The 16,259-nt window shown below is 32.8% G+C and overlaps 1 protein-coding gene across 1 annotated transcript in view; it reads right to left on the reverse strand.

The window, feature by feature from the left end:
- Positions 1 to 16,259, reverse strand: part of LOC135964391 (ankyrin repeat domain-containing protein 30A-like) — a 139,822-nt gene that overhangs the window by 11,117 nt on the left and 112,446 nt on the right. The window contains exons 43-46 of the mRNA XM_065520014.2: positions 7,188 to 7,401; positions 5,690 to 5,873; positions 3,698 to 4,615; positions 2,159 to 2,305 (exon numbers count right to left, since the gene is read on the reverse strand). Of these exons, the coding sequence (XP_065376086.1) occupies positions 2,195 to 2,305; positions 3,698 to 4,615; positions 5,690 to 5,873; positions 7,188 to 7,401 (1,427 nt within the window). The 3' untranslated portion in view covers positions 2,159 to 2,194. The remainder of the gene's footprint in view (positions 1 to 2,158; positions 2,306 to 3,697; positions 4,616 to 5,689; positions 5,874 to 7,187; positions 7,402 to 16,259) is intronic.

Here is a 16,259-nt window from a genome sequence, read left to right on the forward strand (position 1 = left end):
ATACTTTCATTAGTATCATTTACGGAATTTAAACTACCAAAATTTATTTGGTAAAAAAGTTTTTATGCATAAAATACTAAATGCTAACAATAAGTGAAAAAGTAAGTAGTTATATTTATATTTTGGTGCCAAAGATGCCCTCAGAGCATTGTCATCAACAGTTCACAATACTCCAGGTTTGCTCATTCAGATCTAAGAAAGATAATTTTTTGAAAGCTCTCATTTGGTCCCCATAACATTTCTGATTCTTACCTAACTTCAGGATAAGGTAACTACGTTCATTCTCTGTAAGCATTCTTTTATGGTTTTTTGATTTTTCTTTTTTTATTAACCATTTTTCTCTAGATAAAGTTTATGTGTTTTCTATGTTTATCATTCTCAATATTGTCAACTTATAATGGATTTATCAAGATGTAACACCACTGCAAACTGAGGAGACCCTGTACTGTGTGTTGAAAATCCCTACTCTAAAATCTGAAGCTTCAAAATCTGAAACTTTTAAAATGCAGACTTAATTTTTCTCAACAGTCAGAAAAAATTTGATTATTGACTAGAACAATTCTCCTCTATTAGAGTGATTTCTGTTTTATATTTATTGATTGAAATATATTTCAAATAAAACTTTATTATGTCAAAGTCTGAAAAAATAAATTATCAGTATAATATATTTAATTGTGTTGTAACAACTGGTAAGATAGAATATTTTCAATTTATACAATAACAGGTAGCATGTATGTCAGATATAATCCTCTGCTTAGGTAAATTTATAATAAGACATGATTATGTCTCATGAAAAAATAAAGTAATGTACAACTGAAAGTTAAATTGTTCTGCACCAACTAGAAAACACATCCTGAAGCATAAGGTCAATGAGAGTCAGAACAGTCAGAGAAAGCTTCATGAAAATGGAAAATGTGTCCATCAAGTCTGAATAAATGAGGACAGATGAACAAAAACTGAAAATGGAGGAAAAGCATGAGGAAGGCAGAGAGATGAGGAAACCGGCTCAATTAAGTAAATATAAAATCCAGTGGCAGAGAAATAAAAACATAGGTCCACACAATAACTTGTAAGTGAATGCTTATAGCAGCATTATTCATAATAGCCAAAAGGAGAAGCAGTCTAAAGATCTATCAACTGATGAATGAATAGCTGCTGTAGCCATGCAATAGAGTATTATTGGACAGTAAATAAAAATGAAATACTGATATGTACTACAAAATAGATGAACCTTAAAAACACTACGCTAAGTAAGAGAAGCTGCTCATTAAACACTACAAATTGTATGATTCCATTTCTATGAAATGTTCAGAACGGGAAAATCTATAAAGACAAAAATTAGATGATGGTTGCCTAGGACTGGGGAAGGTGGAGAAACACAGGAGTGAGTGGTGGTGATGACTAAGACATACGAAGTTTCTCTTTAGGGCGATGAAAATGTTCTGAAAATGATTGTGATGATGGTTATACAACATTGTGAATATATTAAGAGACATTGAGTTGTACAATTTAAATGTGTGAACTGTATGATACGTGAATTTTTTTCCCAATAAATTTCCTTTTTAAACATCCAATGGCAGTATCAAGATAATTTCCTTTATTTTCTATTTTGAATATGCCTACTACACATGATCTAAATATGTATATGTTTATACAATATAATTAAAAAGAAAAAATAAAAGAATTGCCTAGCTATTCAAATATTGTGTATATTAACCTAAACATTTGCATTTTGGAGAGTAGTATGATGTCCTTGGTATCCATTCACAAAAGTGGAGCTAAGAAATAAGATAATTTTCTGGAATATTCCATTACACATTCTTCTCTGATTAAATATGGCTTGCCTCACCATGGCAACATAAATCACTGAAAAATACTGTTTATCTGAAGAATAGTCTCTCAACTTGTGGGATAAACAATGTATAATTCTTAATCTTCTTAAGGGTAAATATTATGAAAAAATATGTAATTATAAGAAAAACATTGCAGAATGATAGCCACAGTTTTTAAAATAAGCATATTATAAATAGAATTGTAATAAAACTAATTATAATGAACATATAAAAGAAGTCTTCCCATGGAAATTAATATCATAAAACAATTTATATTATTTAACCAGCTATAGATTCACTGTTGGCATGTTACATTTAATACATACTTGACTTTTGACTTGAAATCATTTCTTCATTAAATCCTATATCTCATCTTTGAGATTAATGTGATAATTGGTGTAAGTTCTAGTGAGGTCTGACACACACTGTTTATTGAGATCAGCCAATCGTTTTTGAAGTTGTTTCACAATGACCTGACAAGACATATTTGTTATTGATTTTGTAAATTATCTTATCAAATTAACAATATTTACTTTTAAAAAAGAATCCCCAAATATATTGATTCAGCTTATTTTCTTCATTTGTACACATTGCTGCTTATTACTGAATCCACTCAAGGACAAAAGAAGGTGTTATCTTCCTGCCAAACTGGTAGTCTCTTACTAGACACCAGATTCATCCCACTAGTCATTTGTCCCCTAATGAATCGGTAATGCTTCACAACCTACTGAAGTCTCAAAAAAAAAAAAAAAAAAAAAGTTGGGGCAGGACTAGTGGTGGCAAATTCTACACAGTGGAATGCTTTCTTTCTTCTGTATTAGAAGCACAAATCAACATCAAAGTTCCTCACATATTCAATCACCTGTTGAAATTTTTCCAATAGATTTCTATCTCAGAATAAAACTATTTTTATTTTAAAGCCTTTAGAGACCCTAGGTAACCTGCTCTCCACATCTCTCCTGACCTCAGCTGCTATGTTTCTCTTCTCTACTCGCTTATTTTGTACTATACATGAACCTTGCCACCCCACATGAATTGTAAAATGGGGATCCAATGCAAAGCTAATGAATCACAGATAGCTACAATGACCTTTCTCTGGGACATGATAGTCTTTGAGCTTTGAAATATAAATTATGAGCAAATTATTTGTAACAATATTCAAAATAAGTTATAAATACCAGTGGGGTGATTAAATCAAATTTGATATTGTAAAATTCACTACATTTGTCCTAAGGTATTATTTAATAAAATGCAGATGTCTTTAAAAAATTGAGAGGTTATAACAATACATAATTTGAGATTCAAATATGTTCAGATTTAAGTCAAATTGACATAAATGAAAATAAAATTATATCAACTAAAATATACAAAAAGCTACTGAAAAAAAGTATTATTACAAGATGCAGAAATGTACACTTCAAAATATACTTCAAATACACTTCAGTTCCTCTGGAAAATTTATAATTAATTGTCAAAGTAGATTGCTGAACTGAATCTTAATTTCAAAATACTAATTGCTGATATGAGCATTCCCATTTATCTGCTTCAATGTGGTCATAAAATGTGGCGACAAAGAGACATTAAAACCTTTATTTCAACAGTAAAACCCAATGTCATTAATGTTCATCTATTAAAAATCTTAAACTTAAAATTTCATCAGTGACACAGTGTCTTTACTCAAAGTGTAAGGTCTCTCTCAGCTTTAACTTTCATTTGGTGGAGATGAGGTATGTTTCTAAGCTGACATAGTAAGTATATTTATCATCTGTTTATATTCTACTAGATTCAGCATTTAACCAACGCCAAATATGCTTTAAATTTTCTTTCAGGAAGGTTGACAAGTATTTATATTTTTTGATACTTACTTCTCTTTCTTCTTTCTCTTTTTCATATTTATATATACAGTCTTTTAAATGGTTAATGTAATTAAATATCTCCTCATTTTTCTCTTTTAGGGGATGATGTTGCAATTTCCTCTTAAGAAGCTGAATATTAATTGTTATCTTGCTTTTGTTATCAGCTTTCTTATGTGCATGAATTAATTGCTGTCGAAGCCACAGATTTTTGCTTTGTAGTTGAAATAATTTCTGCTCCAGAGACTCCTGCTGTTCATTGTGTATGTTCACATTATCTTGTTCATTTTGATACATGTGTTCAGCTTTCTTCATTTGATACTGTGTTTCATCTCGCTCTCTTTGTGCATGTTCTGAAACCAATGTATTTTCCCTCAGAGCATCTCCTGCATAATTGAGATTAATTTTTAGGCTTTTGGATTTCCTTTGAGCTTCAGCAAGTGGTTGATGGAGCACCTTATTGTTATATATTGTATTATTCACATCAACATTAATTTTGCCTTGCAGAGAAGCATCTCCTGCAATGTGGAAAGCAAGTCCTTGGCTTTTTCTTGATGTCACAATTTGATCACGGTCTTGTACAGCAGAAGCCAGTCTAGGATGGTATGATTCAATTTCTCTCTCCCGTATTTCTTTGTCTTGTTTTTCCTTCAATTTAGAAGTGAGCATTGTGTTCTCAGCCATCAGAACTTTAAGCTGCCTGCTATATTGAGATGCCATTTTTGTTAATGATTCCTCTTTCAGTTTTAGAGTCATTTGAAGTTCAGCATTCTTTTCTTTTAAAATCTTAATGTCCTTAAAGTATTTATTTTCCTTTTCCTGGTGTTGGTGTTTTAGTTTGGCTATTTCCAGTTTTAGCATGGCAATTTCCTTTTTCAACATGCGATTTTCATGTAGGAGATAATTTTCATTTTCATGAGTGTAAGAAACCTAAATAAAACAAAATAAACTTTTAGCTAGCAGTCAAAATGGCATAACATAGTTCCTCTGAAACTAAAGAATAACTTGTACATTTATACAATGAAAGAGTTTTTATAAGTAGGTATCAGTTGAAGAACCATTGAATCAAAACTTCAAATGCTATAGAGCATAAATTCCCCAAAGTTCAAACATTTATTTGAAGACAATGAATTCATGAAAGTACAAAATAAATGACTAGAGAATTTTTAAGAGCCTCAGAATTGAAAAAAAAAAAATGTTCCCTGAATTACAACAAACTCAACAGCATAAAATTAAATATTAATCAATTTGACTGCCTACAAAAACTGGGTTTACACTCTGATGTCTAACTTATACAAGATCCCATACTAAGAGCCTTAGTGCTGCATATATTTAGACAGATAAAATTTCCCAAAGTTTTTTCAGGTCCTTTTTCCTGAGAATATTCTCTAGATATTCTATTTTTTAAAAATATATAGTTAATTTTAAGAATTATATTTATGAATTTTTGATAAATTGAGACATTGTAACAAGCACTTTTAGTTATCACAATTCTGAAAGGAAAAGATTAAAAATATAAACAAGTTGTAGGATTTTCTCCCAGTCTTATGAGTCTACATCCAGGACCTCTCCACCAAATCTCAGTTAATTCTACTGGGTAAATATGTAAATATAAAAGAAGTCTTCAATTTCAAAAACAAAAGAAAGATGATAAAATCTAGAGAGCCCTACATAGAAAACCATGCGCTTGTTTACTATGACAATAACTTTTGCTTCCTCTTCATAATGTTTGAGTCAGTATTAAATGTTAACTATGTTGCTAGGAAAAAACTACGTACTAATAAATTATCACTAAGTATATGGTAGGGATAATCATTGTTTTCAAAAGCTATTTGTACTGAAATAAGATACTACATGGATGTCATAATTTATAACAAATAACCGTAGCTACAAAAGTGATAATTTTAAGATAACATTTTTGTCTGATTTAGACCTGAATAATTCATACTAAATCAGAGGGAAATAAAGTTAGAAATATAAAATTTTTATCAGAGATTGATTTACCTGACTCAAATTACTTCTTACACTCTTCACTTCCATATCTTGTATTCTGAGAGCCTGTTCAAGTTCTTGTTTCACTTCTAACTCTTTCCTATGTTGCTCTTCAATTCTTCCTAATTCTTTCCTAATTTTTTCATTTAATATATTGGCGTTTCTTCTCTTCTCTTCTTCTTGGTTTGAAGTCAATCTGCCATTAAACATACTTATCTTAAAATTCATTTTGTTAGAAAATAGAATTCACTGTGAGATACATTTATTACTACATTGGTTTATTATTCCAATAAAATTCCTATATTCTTGAATTTTTTTTTCTTTCTAGTTCTCAGGTATTTATTACTCGAACCTCTTCCAAATGACATACATGCTTGAAAAATAGTGAGGAAAGAACATCTTCTAGTTAGAAAGTTTCTCATACTATTAACGACTGTTTCTGTAACTAGCAATGACTGTTATGGAAAAGAATACTGGAAGCTATCCAGCAAATTCATAAGTTGAAAATTACTTTTTAAAAATCTTACACAGTCAAAATTACTCCTCAATGAGGACAGATCATTTAGAGTTAACTGATTAAAGTGACTGATTAAAGTTAACTGGTTAGTTTTTATGAACAATTTACTGATTTATTAGACATAAATATTCATACTTATAAAATATGGCAAGTATCCCTAAAAATAATTTTAATATTAAAATCTCAGATTAGGTTAAATAGTCTAATATCTGTTATCCCATATATCTTTTGCTTCTTTTTTGAGTAACGCTTTAAATGTATCTTGTTGATTATTATATATTTTATCAACAAATTTTAAATCTCTTTTATCACAAGACAGAATATAATACTTAAAGAATAAAAATAATATGCATTTAACATAGAACTCTGAATTAATTTTATTTATGTAGGAGAGCAAGAGATGTTGAATAAACTAAGAAATTATTCTGTATTTTCTCTACATTCCATGCACATTAAACGTGTATAATTAAAAGAAGTTGATTTTGGGGGAGAAAAGAAGGGCCATTTCACACTCTGTTTGTTGAGCTGTAAATGAATATAAATTTTCTTGAGAATAATTTAGAAGCAACGAACAAATAACTTCTTAAAAACTTCTTATAATTTAGCCAAATATTTTTATATTGAAGAATTTATTCCAAGTCAATAATTAGAAAGGTAGAAAAATATTTGCATGCAGTTATGCCTTGCATCACTTATAATACAGAAATTTAAAAATCAAAAAAATTAATTTGTTAAGTAAGTTAAGTAAGGATTTCCAAATAATGGCCTTCTATATAGCCATTAAAATTGTGATTTAAATAAATATGCATTTAATTATCAGCAGAAATATTCACATTTAAGAACTTGTATTATTTAAAAGAATTTGACACTCTACAAGACAGAGATTTTTTTCTCCAGTTAAACCTCAGAAGGTAAGTCAGCTATTACAAAAAGTATCCTACATAATTTTAGTATAAATAGTTGAAATATTCATTTAAAACTAGGATGTCATACCTCACACTGCAGAGCTCTTGTTCCCATTTAACTGTTTGATTCTCTAACTGTGAGTTTATTTCTTTTGTTTCTGATAGTTCCTTTTTTAGTACACAAAACTTATTTTTCATTCGTTCAATTTTTGCTGTAAGTTTTTCACAGTGATCTTTTTTAAGTTCCCTTGCTCTTTTACAAGAAGGAACTGCATCCAAGCTTTTTGATAGGCTAGTTGAATCTGTCTCAAGGAGGAGATAGAAATAAAATATATTAGTACTTTTGGGATATAAAGGGCTGCATATGTTAACAATCACTTATACACTGAACTACTGAGGGAAACTCACCCCTGATAATTCACATGGGTTCTTTTCTATTTCCCTAAGTGTCAGTTGGTCTGAGAAATAAAGGGAAAGAGTACAAAGAGAGAAATTTTAAAGCTGGGTGTCTGGGGGAGGCATCACATGTCAGCAGGTTCCGTGATGCTCCCTGAGCCGTAAAACCAGCAAGTTCTTCTTAGCGATTTTCAAAAGGGAGTGTACAAATAGGGTGTGGGTCACAAAGATCACATGCTTCACAAGGTAATAAAATATCACAAAGCAAATGGAGGCAGAGTGAGATCACAGGACAGGCTGAAATTAAAATTGCTAATGAAGTTTCGGGTACACATTGTCATTGATAATATCTTATCAGGAGACAGCATTTGAGAGGAGACAATTGGTCTGACCAAAATTTATTAGGTGGGAATTCCCTTGTCCTAATAAGCCTGGGAGCGCTATGGGAGACCAGGACTTATTTCATCCCTTTCTCTATGACCATAAAAGACAGCCGCCCACAAAGTGGCCATTTTAGAGGCCTCCCCTCAGGGACGCATTCTCTTTCTCAGGGTTGTTCCTTGCTGAGAAAAAGAATTCAGTGATAGGTCTCCTATTTGCTTTTGAAAGAAGAGAAATATGGCTCTCTTCTGCCCGGCTCTGCAGCAGTCACAGTTTAAGGTTATCTTCCTTGTTCCCTGAATATTGCTGTTATCCTGTTCTTTTTTCAAGGTGCCCAGATTTCATATTGTTCAAACACACATGCTCTGCAAACAATTTGTGCAGTTAATGCAATCATCACAGGGTCCTGAGGCGACATACATCCTCCTCAGCTTATGAAGATGATGGGATTAAGAGATCAAAGTAAAGACAGGCATAGGAAATCACAAGGGTATTGATTGAGGAAGTGATAAGTGTCCATGAAATCTTCACAATTTATGTTCAGAGACTGCAGTAAAGACAGGCATAAGAAATTATAAAAGTATTAATTTGGGGAACTAATAAATGTCCATGAAATCTTCACAATTTATGTTCTTCTGCCTTGGCTTCAGCTGGTCCCTCTGTTTGGGGTCCCTGACTTCCTGCAACACCGAACAAATATATATTGATTGGCTACCATGTGGAAGGCATTATACTAAGCTCTGCAGATTAAACAGAAAAAAACAAAACAAAACAAAAAAAAACCTCTCCTCTTGTTTCGCTTAAAATATACTGAAAAGCAAAGCCCCAGAAAAGTGGCAATTATAAATTCAGATAGATACTTTAAGAAAACAGATTGCTAAGAATAAGATATATACTAGGCCCGTGGAAAATTCCCCTGAGGAATGTACGGTTACACTGTGGAAAGAAGATTGGAAAGGAAGCAGCTGAGCAAAGGGGGAAGAAAAGCATTTTATCCAGTGTATGTCATGTGCTGAAGCTCTAGAGTAGTCTGTCTCCAGCCAAGAGAGAACAACGGGTATTGATTTTTCTTCTTAGCTGAAATAACTAAAAATAAAACACACGAAATGCATTAAACATTTTTTTTAGACACTGAACATTAGGCAAAGAAGACGAAAATCCCTGAAAAACAGAAAAAAAAAAGGGAAACAAACCTTATGAATGTTTCAGCTTCCTGCCTTGACAGAGATTCCAAGACATAACACAGGAAAAAAAAACTGAAGTGGAACCTACCAGACTCTCTTGGTTACAGTGATGAAGCTTAGAGTCTGGTAAAACCAAAGCAGAGAGACATTACAGAACAAAGCACTAAGGAGGAGAGAGATATAGAAGCAACAGCAAGAAACCCCTGGAAACCCCCTCCCAGTATTTAGCAAAATAATAAAGATTGCATGTGAGCCAGAAAACTACCTAAGACCAAGCTGTCATTCTCAGCAAACTCTCACAAGAACAGAAAACCAAACACCACATGTTCTCACTCATAGGTGGGAACTGAACAATGAGATCACTTGGACTCAGGAAGGGGAACATCATACACTGGGGCCTATCATGGGGAGTGGTGACGGGGGAGGGATTGCATTGGGAGTTATACCTGATGTAAACGATGAGTTGATGGGTGCTGACGAGTTGATGAGTGCAGCACGCCAACATGGCACAAGTACACATATGTAACAAACCTGCACGTTATGCACATGTACCCTAAAACTTAAAGTATGATAATAAAAAAAAAATTTTAAAAATAAAATTAAAAAAAAGACCAAGCTGGGTCGGAGCGGGGGACTTGTAAATTTAGAGAAAATCACACCTGGTGCTCACATAGTGGCAAGAAGAGTATCTATTTTTATAGATTTACCTGGAAGACTCAGACTTCACAGGAAAATGAATAGTCAGAAAGGCCTTTCCTCAGGTGTGGGGAGTTAGCTCATACTATAAAAAGCAAAAATGAAAAGGATCAAGTTGTTTATAAGTAACTCAACTCTATTTTACAATAAAAATCAATAAGATAAGTAGAGCAATAGAAGATACTTTCAAAAACTAAATTGCACTTGTATAGATACAAGTTACAATGCCAGAGATGAAAGCTACACTGAGTAGATATGAGCATAGATTGATTTGCCATCACGAAAGAAAAGATTCACAAATTTCAGACACTAGAGAACTACAAGCAAACTCCCAGCAGGTAATATATAAGTCCCCAAACAGATAGGAGGAGAAACAGAATAAAACATTTGAGGAAAAATTGGTTAAACATATTCTAAACTTAATGAAAGCTACAATCCCACAGATCCAGGCTGGAATCTGGCTGGAAGTGAAGAAATGAAAATATACAATTGTAATTTCTTATACCATCTATGATATGATATAATATTACTTGAAGGTGGGTTGTGATGAGGTAAATCCATACACTACAAATCCTAAAAAACCACTAAGACAGCAAAGCAAAGTTATACCTAATAACCAAATAAACTTATACCACAAAAAGATATGACTAAATCATAAAGAAATATAAAACTAGACCAATAACTAAAAAAGTTATACCTCTATATATATATATATATACATATAAAACTAAATCATAAAAATTACTAAACTAGTCTGAAGGAAGCAGATAAAGAACAAAAGCAAAACAAAGAAGATCTGGGACTAATAGAAATCAAACAGCATGATGACAGACAACTTTTATCATATCAATAATTACATAATAAATTAAACTAGTCTAAAAACCACTGTTCAAAGGCAGATTGTTAGAATGGATAGAAAAGTAAGATCTATCTGTATAATGCCTATAATAAATAAACTTTAAATATAAAGACAAAAATTGGTTAAGGATGAAACAAGATATACCACACTACCACTTGACAAAAGAAGGTTGAGGAAGAGTGGTTGTATTAATACCAAAGTACATTTCATAGCAAAACTATTACCAGCAATAAACAAACTCATTTTATAGTGACAAAGAGTTCACTTAATCAAGAAAACATAACAGTCCTAAATATTTCTGTACATAATAACATAAATGCTTCAAAATACATGATACAAAAATAGAACTGCAAAAGAAATGGACAAATGCCCAAGTATAGTCTAAAATTTCTAAACCCCTTACTCAAGTGGTAGAATAAGGAGGCAGAAAATCAGTAAGAATATGATAGACAACACCATTCTTTTGAAGTACTCAAAGACTATATTCTAGATCATATCTTAATAAAAGGATCAAGAAGGTTTTAAGTCATACAAAACACGTTACCTGACCCCAAAGCAATCAAATTAAAAATCAATAATAAAAATGTACCTGGAACAACTCAACCATTGCAAATTAAGTAACATACATCCAAATAACCCTGGGTCGGTTCAAAAAATAATAAAAAGGAAAATTAGAAAGTATTTTGAACTAACTTCAAATGAAAACGCAACACATTAGATATTGCAAAATGCATCTACAACAGCACTTAAATAAAAATTTTCGGTACGAATGTCTATATTAGAAGACTCTCAAATAAATAATTTTGACTTTTACCTTAAGAAACTAAAAAAAGAAGAAGAAGAAGAAAGTAAACTCAGTGGAAGCAGAAGACAGGAAATGATAAATATCTGTATTGGTTTAAATGTTTTTCTCCTTGCAATTTTCATACGCTAAAATCAAATCATAGAGATAGGAGTTTTTGGATGTAATTAGGTCACGAGGGCCAACCCTTCATAAATGGATTTAAGCTCTGATAGAAATAACCCCAGCAAGCCTCTTTAGCCTTTCTGCCATGTGAGGACACAGGGGAAAAGAATGTATCGATGAATCATGAAGTGGTACCTCTTCAGGCATCAAATCCGATGAGACCTTGATCTTGAAGTGTGCAGCTTCCAAAATTGTGAGAATTCAATTTATGTTGCTGATAAGCTCCCAACTATAGATTTTTAAAATAATAGGCAAAGAGAACTAAAACATCAGAGATGGAACTAATAAAACACAAAAATGATAGAAAACTTGAACAATACCAAACACTTTGAGAGGATCAATAAAAGCAAAAGTCTACCTAGCCAAACTAGCTCTTGAAAAGAAAAAGCTACAAATTACCGACTTTGAAAATGAGTTAATGTGACATTATTTCAGATTCTACAGATACTTAAAAATACAAGGTAATAATATAAAATTTATGTGAATAAACATGACAACTTAGAAAAGATTGACAAATTCATTGAAATGTGAAAATTACCATCTGATATTTGACAAACCTGAAAAAAAGCAATGGGGAAAGAATTCCCTATTTAATAAATGGTGTTGAGAAAGCTGGTTGGTCATATGCAGAAAACTGAAACTCGACCCCTTCCTTACACCTTATACAAAAATTAACTCAAGACACATTAAAGACTAAAACATAAGATCTAAAACCATAAAAAGCCTAGAAGACAACCTAGGCAATACCATTCAGGACATAGGCATGGGCAAAGACTTCATGACTAAAACACTAAAAGCAATGGCAACAAAAGCCAACATTGACAAATGGGACTAAATTAACCTAGAGAGCTTCGGCACAGCAAAAGAAACTAGCATCAAAATGAACAAGCAACCTACAGAATGGGAGAAAATTTTTGCAATCTATCCATCTGACACAGGGCTAATATCCAGAATCTACAAGAACTTGAACAAATTTATGAGAAAAAAAGAAACAACCCCATCAAAAAGTGTGCAAAGGATATGAACAGATACTTCTCAAAAGAAGACATTCGTGCAGCCAAGAGACACATGAAAAAATGCTCATTATCACTGGTCATCATAAAAATGCAAATCAAAACCACAATGAGATGCCATCTCACGCCAGTTGAATGGTGATCATTAAAAAGTCAGGAAACAACAGATGCTGGAGAGGATATGGAGAAATAGGAACACTTTTACACTGTTGGTGGGAGTGAAAATTAGTTCAACCATTGTGGAAGACAGTGTGGCGATTCCTCAAGGATCTAGGACTAGAAATACCATTTGACCCAGCAATCCCATTACTGGTTATATATCCAAAGGATTATAAATCATTCTACTATAAAGACAAATGCACACGTATGTTTATTGGGGCACTATTCACAATAGCAAAGACTTGGAACCAACCCAAATGTCCATCAATGATAGACTGGATAAAGAAAATATGGCACATATAGACCACAAAACACTATACAGCCATAAAACAGAATATGAATTCATGTCCTTTGCAGGGACATGTATGAAGCTAGAAACCATCATTCTCAGCAAACTAACACAAGAACAGAAAACCAAACACCACTTATTCTCACTCATAAGTGGAAGTTGAACAATGAGAACATATGGACACAGAGAGGGGAACATCACACACCAGGGCCTGTTGGGGGGTGAGGGGCTAGGGGAGGGGTAGCATTAGGAGAAATACCTAATGTAGATAATGGTTTGATGAGTACAGCAAACTACCATGGAATGTGTATACATATGTAACAAACCTGCACATTCTGCACAGGTAACCTAGAACTTAAAGTATAATATAAGAAAATCTTTTTAACTAGGAATGACAGGATATTGATTCTGGCAAAGGTTCAGAGGAAATATTTATGGAAAAGATCAAACTCTCTTTTGCCAAAATATAAATGATGTCAACAACAGGAAAATAAAATCTAGGCAGTAGTCAAAAAAATACAATATCTGAAGAAAAAATAGATAGCCTGCATTGCCCGAAATATATAAAAGATTAAGCTATAGTTAAAAATCTTCCTAGAGTGAAAAGTCCAGGCCAAGATTCCTACACTGGTGAGTTCTACCAAATATTTTAGAAAAAAAAAAGAGATATAATTTTAAACAAACTCTACCCCTAAAATTAAAAATTATGATATAGTTTGGATGTGTGTCCCCACCAAAACCTCCCATTGAAATGTAATCCCCAATGTTGGAAGTAAAGCTTCGTGAGAGGTGAATGCATCATGAGGAAAGATTTCTCACAATTTAGTACCATGCCTTTGGTGCTGTACTCATAATAGTGATTCTCATGAAAATTGGTCATTTAAATGTGCATGGCACCTCCCACCTCTCTCTCTTGCTCCTGCTCCAGCCATATGATGTGCAAGTTCTTCTTCAGGTTCCACCATAATTGTAAGCTTCCACAGGCCTCCCCAGAAGCAGAGCCCCATGTTATGCTTCCTGTACAACCTGTAGAACTGTGAGCCAATGAAACCTATTTCCTCATAAATTACCCAATCTCCTGTATTTATCTATAGCAATGCACAAATAGCTTAATACAGAGTACATTTCAATTCAGTGTATAATGCTAGCATTACTCTAAATCAAAACCAGATGATATTGTTACAAACAAGAGAACTGCCTTATGAACATGCATGCAAAAATTCAACCAATTTGTGAAGTAACAATGATAACCTTAGAAAGATGAGTGTATAAACTGTGCTATAGTCATACAATGGAATATTACTAAGGACTAAAAAGAGATGAACTATCAAGTATGAAAAGACTTAAATGCATATTTCCACAAATGACATTATCCAGAAACCAAAATTATGGATAGAGTAAAAAGATTAGTGGTTGCCAAAGGGTTGAGGAGCAAAGTTGTGTGTTGATACCCTGTGTTTTTTCAGCTTTCCGAACTTTTGGCTCATCTTTCTAATCTGAAAACAGAGCCACTTCTTCTATTTAAGTTTACTTTCACTTGCTTGAGACATGTTGTCACCCTGGAGGGTGTGACTTTAACATATACTGAGGAATGCAATTTGTTTCTGAGTGCTGCCAGGGGAGTCAGCCTCTGTATGATTCTTTTGGTTATATGTAAACTTAGTATGGTGGTTTTCCCAAATGCTAGTTCTCATGGCAGCATACTGGGCATGTGAGAAAGCCCTTGATTTGCTGCAGAAATGAGAAAGTGGAGGTCTCAAGAAGCCTGTATCATTTCCCTATCCGCACTTGAGTCAGCAAATTTTGTAACGGGGTGTGCAGTGCAACCTCCCAGCCAACAAATGGTGACCGCAGGTTAGAATATACTGTGGCAGAAGCGCGTAAGAATATGCTTTGTCATTGTCTTACTGGTAAGAACTCTTTGTTCCCTCAGGTTATCGACAGGTCTGTGTAATGCCCAGTGCCCTGAATTCTGTACTCAGCTCCAGAAAGAAAGATGAAGCTGAACAAAAGTACACTGACAAGCTGGACTGGACTGACAAAACTAGCCTGATGTTTGGATACCCTAATGAGGAGGACAAGCACCAGTCAAGACAAGGGTCTCAGGAAAAGCTCTTAGTGAATTGCAAAGAGGCTCCCAGAGGAAAGAGAAAACGCAGCATCAGTTCTATGTCCTGAGTGGTCATGAATGGCTCTGCTTCCTTATCAAAACCCTGACGTAAGACTTATAAAAAGCTTGTATGATTTTTTTTCTTCAAAAAAGCAGTCTCCTGTATTCCTCTCCCCGCAAAAAACACACTATGTCTGATAGTTGCCATTTACCCAGGTAAGTTTAGTTAAATATCAACCCTCATTTTCTTTCAGGAATTAATATTTTACTGTTACTTTCTTTGATTGACTCAGCAAGCTTTATGACTAGTTCATTTTCCAGGATAAATTATTCATCAATAAGATTATTCAAAGATATGTATACTTTTATATCAATGAAATTTATGTCTAGTCATTTAAAGTTTAAAGATTAATGAAACTATTGTGTCAATGAATGATACAGACATGGACTTTAAAACATTTTATTGAATATATTTTTTAAAAAAATTATAATGATATAGTCTCTAATGCGCCAATGTATTAAGAAAGTACTTGGGAAATTTTGGATAAATATATCAGAAATTTATATAAAAATAATAGTCATAAGTGACCTAATTTTTCACAAGTTTAAAAAAAGTCTAGGTTCAAACTATATCAAAAATGTGCAGTCCCAGGTGACAAAAAGTAAATTTGTAACTATTTTCTTTATAAACAAAAACATTGAGTTTAAAATTTTTATGTGAAAAAGAAAAAAAAGCAAAAAAACACACAAGGAAAATTTTACAAACCATTTCATCATCTAGAGCTCGTTTATCACATGGCATCTATGAATCTCACACATGGCTAACATATACTAGTTATAAATTATGAGAGCTTCTGAACTACAAGATACACTTCAGAATCACTTATATCATTAAATTATAAACATTCATCATACTCTTTAATTTATCTTATAATTGAGAAGGTACACAGTTACAATAAGAGTTTAGCTGAATGTAAAACTGATGTCTCATTAACGAAAGTGTAATGAATTCATGAGCATGGATGTATATTAGAGAATAATAGTAAATAAAAATATTCATTTTTTTCCATACACATGTGGTGTAATTTTATGCCTACATTTTTGCA

Source organism: Macaca fascicularis, chromosome 9 (assembly GCF_037993035.2).
Source record: "Macaca fascicularis isolate 582-1 chromosome 9, T2T-MFA8v1.1".
Lineage (NCBI taxonomy): Eukaryota > Metazoa > Chordata > Mammalia > Primates > Cercopithecidae > Macaca > Macaca fascicularis.